The following is a 2,520-nucleotide window of genomic DNA, read 5'->3' as shown; positions in this document are numbered from 1 at the left end:
AAATTGAGAGGGAATTACTTTCGTGGCACTTATTCCTTCACACGTTTTTTTTCTAAAATTCCCTAATGTCACTTCTCTTATTTTATATTTATTTTTTTCTACTCAATTATAATATTGAAATATTATTAATTAAAAAATAAATTATTATTTCAGTATTTTAATATTAGCTCATCAATTAATATATCATTTTTTAAATTATATATTTATACATACAATTAATATCATATAGATGTCCTCATTTGTTTCTCGTTCATTGCAACATCAAGACATTTGAAGTTTCTATAATTTTATTAGCCTATAGTAAATATTAAAAATAGGTCTTTGGATGTGGAATATTTGAATATTTTTATTTGAAATCACAAATATTTTTTTAATTATTAAATCATTCAATTTAATAACTAAAAAAGTATTCTTATTTTTTATAAAATATAATTTTTTTAACAAATTTAAAATTCAAATAACTTATTTTTGCATAAAAAATATTGAAATAAATCCAATAAAAACTCCTAAACAACCTAGCTACCTCAAACAGGCCCTAAATGTAAAGTCTTTTGTTTAACTAAAAGTTAATTCTTAATTAAAGAGAACCTTAAGATTTTGTTTGGTTAAATAAACTTAAAAAATATTAGATTTTTTTTTTTAAATACTAGATATTTTTAGTATATATAAAAATGGATTTTTTTTTAAAAAAAAAATAACAAAGTCTTACAGTCTACAGCATTTTTCTATAAAATGGACCAGCTTGATAGAGAAGCTGCAGAGTAGACTTGATGGAGATGATGAAGAAGAAAATGGAGCTGATTTTCATTCCTTCCCCAGGCATAAGCCACATAGTATCCATGGTTGAGATGGCCAAGCTCATAGTCACGAAAGACCAACGCCTTTCCATCACCATCTTCGTCATCAAAAGACCCGGCACCGGCGCCGTCAATACCGACTTAAGCTCCTTCGACCAAAAGTACGACCCAACACGCATAAGGTTCATCCATCTCCAAGAACCCAACCCAGATTCAATCAAACATTTAAATCACGTAGAAACTTTCTTTGCAAGCACTGGTGAGATCCAAATACCGATCGTCCGGGAAGCCATCAACGCCGAGGTAATCGGCAAATCCGGCTCAGGAAATCTCGTCGGGATACTCATGGACATGTTCTGCGCCTGTTTGGTTGATGTTGCAAATGAGTTTCATGTTCCTTCTTATATCTACTTTCCCCCTGGCGCCGCTTGTTTAGGTATGATGAACCATATGCAGTCCTTTCGAGACAAAGAACAGATTACGAACGGGTTGGAATTCATGAATTCTGACGCCCAGCTGGATATACCCATTTTCTCCCACCCATACCCGGCGAAGGTTCTTCCGTTGGTGATGATTGACGAGACAAACGGATGCACAGCATTGCTTGGCCTGACCGAAAAGTTTAAACAATCCAATGGTATTGTGGTGAATACATTCGCGGAGATGGAATCCCGTGTTATTAGAGTCATCTCGGAAAACGAGAAGATCCCACAGATTTACCCTGTAGGGCCACTTCTCAATCACGAGAAGGGTGCCGGAGGAGACGAACACGACGAGATCATGCAGTGGTTAGACGGTCAGCCTGATTCATCGGTTGTGTTCCTTTGTTTCGGGAGTATGGGTATGTTCGGGGAGGGTCAAGTGAAGGAGATCGCGGTGGCGTTAGAGAGGAGTCGCCATCGGTTCTTGTGGTCTTTGAGGATGCCTCCTTCATTAACGGTTCCTATAAAGGAGGTTTTGCCCGAAGGATTCTTGGAGAGGACGCGGGAAGTTGGGAAATTGATTGGATGGGCACCACAAGTTGAGGTTTTGTCGCACAAAGCGGTGGGGGGATTCGTGTCGCATTGTGGGTGGAACTCGACGTTGGAGAGTTTGTGGTGCGGTGTGCCAATGGCGGCTTGGCCTTTGTACTCGGAGCAACAAATGAATGCGTTCTTATTAGTGAAGGAATTGGAGTTGGCGGTGGAAGTTAAAATGGATTATCATATGAACTTTAATGGAGTAGAGGACGAAATTGTGGCGGCCTCAGTGATCGAGAGCGCGATAACGCGGCTGATGGATGATAAGAGGATGAGGAAAAGGGTGAAGGATATGAGCCAGAAGAGCCGGGAAGCAGTGATGGAAGGAGGATCTTCTTACATATCTTTGGGTCGATTCATAGACAATGTAATTCTCAACGCACCCTCATCTTAAGACTTCAATGCTACATATAAATAAATTAGTAATAGTGTGGACTCGATCTCATGTCTTTCTTTCATTAAGTTTTTTCAATATAATAAAAATAGTAAGTTCATTACTCTTAAACAATTGATTTTTCAATCATCATGATAATTCCTTGTAGTATAGTTAGTTTTAATTAAGATCTTCTTCGATATGAGTTATTTTAATTAGTCAAACAAATGTAACATCATATTGAGGGTGAATAATATGGACTAGATCTCAATTATTAAGTGTGAGATGTTTGGTTATTTTTAAGGTGAAAAGTCGTACACATGGCCTTGAG

At 37.1% G+C, this 2,520-nt stretch overlaps 1 protein-coding gene across 1 annotated transcript; it reads left to right on the top strand.

The window, feature by feature from the left end:
- The first annotated feature begins 750 nt into the window (after positions 1-750).
- LOC124936154 (anthocyanidin 3-O-glucosyltransferase 2-like) lies at positions 751-2,254 on the top strand. The gene has a single exon (XM_047476620.1). It carries the CDS (start codon positions 771-773, stop codon positions 2,208-2,210), a length of 1,440 nt encoding a protein of 479 aa, XP_047332576.1. The 5' UTR covers positions 751-770; the 3' UTR covers positions 2,211-2,254.
- Positions 2,255-2,520: the final 266 nt, after the last annotated feature.

The sequence above is a fragment of the Impatiens glandulifera genome, chromosome 4 (genome assembly GCF_907164915.1).
Source record: "Impatiens glandulifera chromosome 4, dImpGla2.1, whole genome shotgun sequence".
In the NCBI taxonomy this organism is placed as follows: domain Eukaryota; kingdom Viridiplantae; phylum Streptophyta; class Magnoliopsida; order Ericales; family Balsaminaceae; genus Impatiens; species Impatiens glandulifera.
This window is presented reverse-complemented; position numbering and strand designations above follow the sequence as displayed.

Excerpts from the sequence above, each read along its gene's own strand:
- LOC124936154 (XM_047476620.1), top strand. The coding sequence starts at position 771 with ATGGAGATGATGAAGAAGAAAATGGAGCTGATTTTCATTCCTTCCCCA.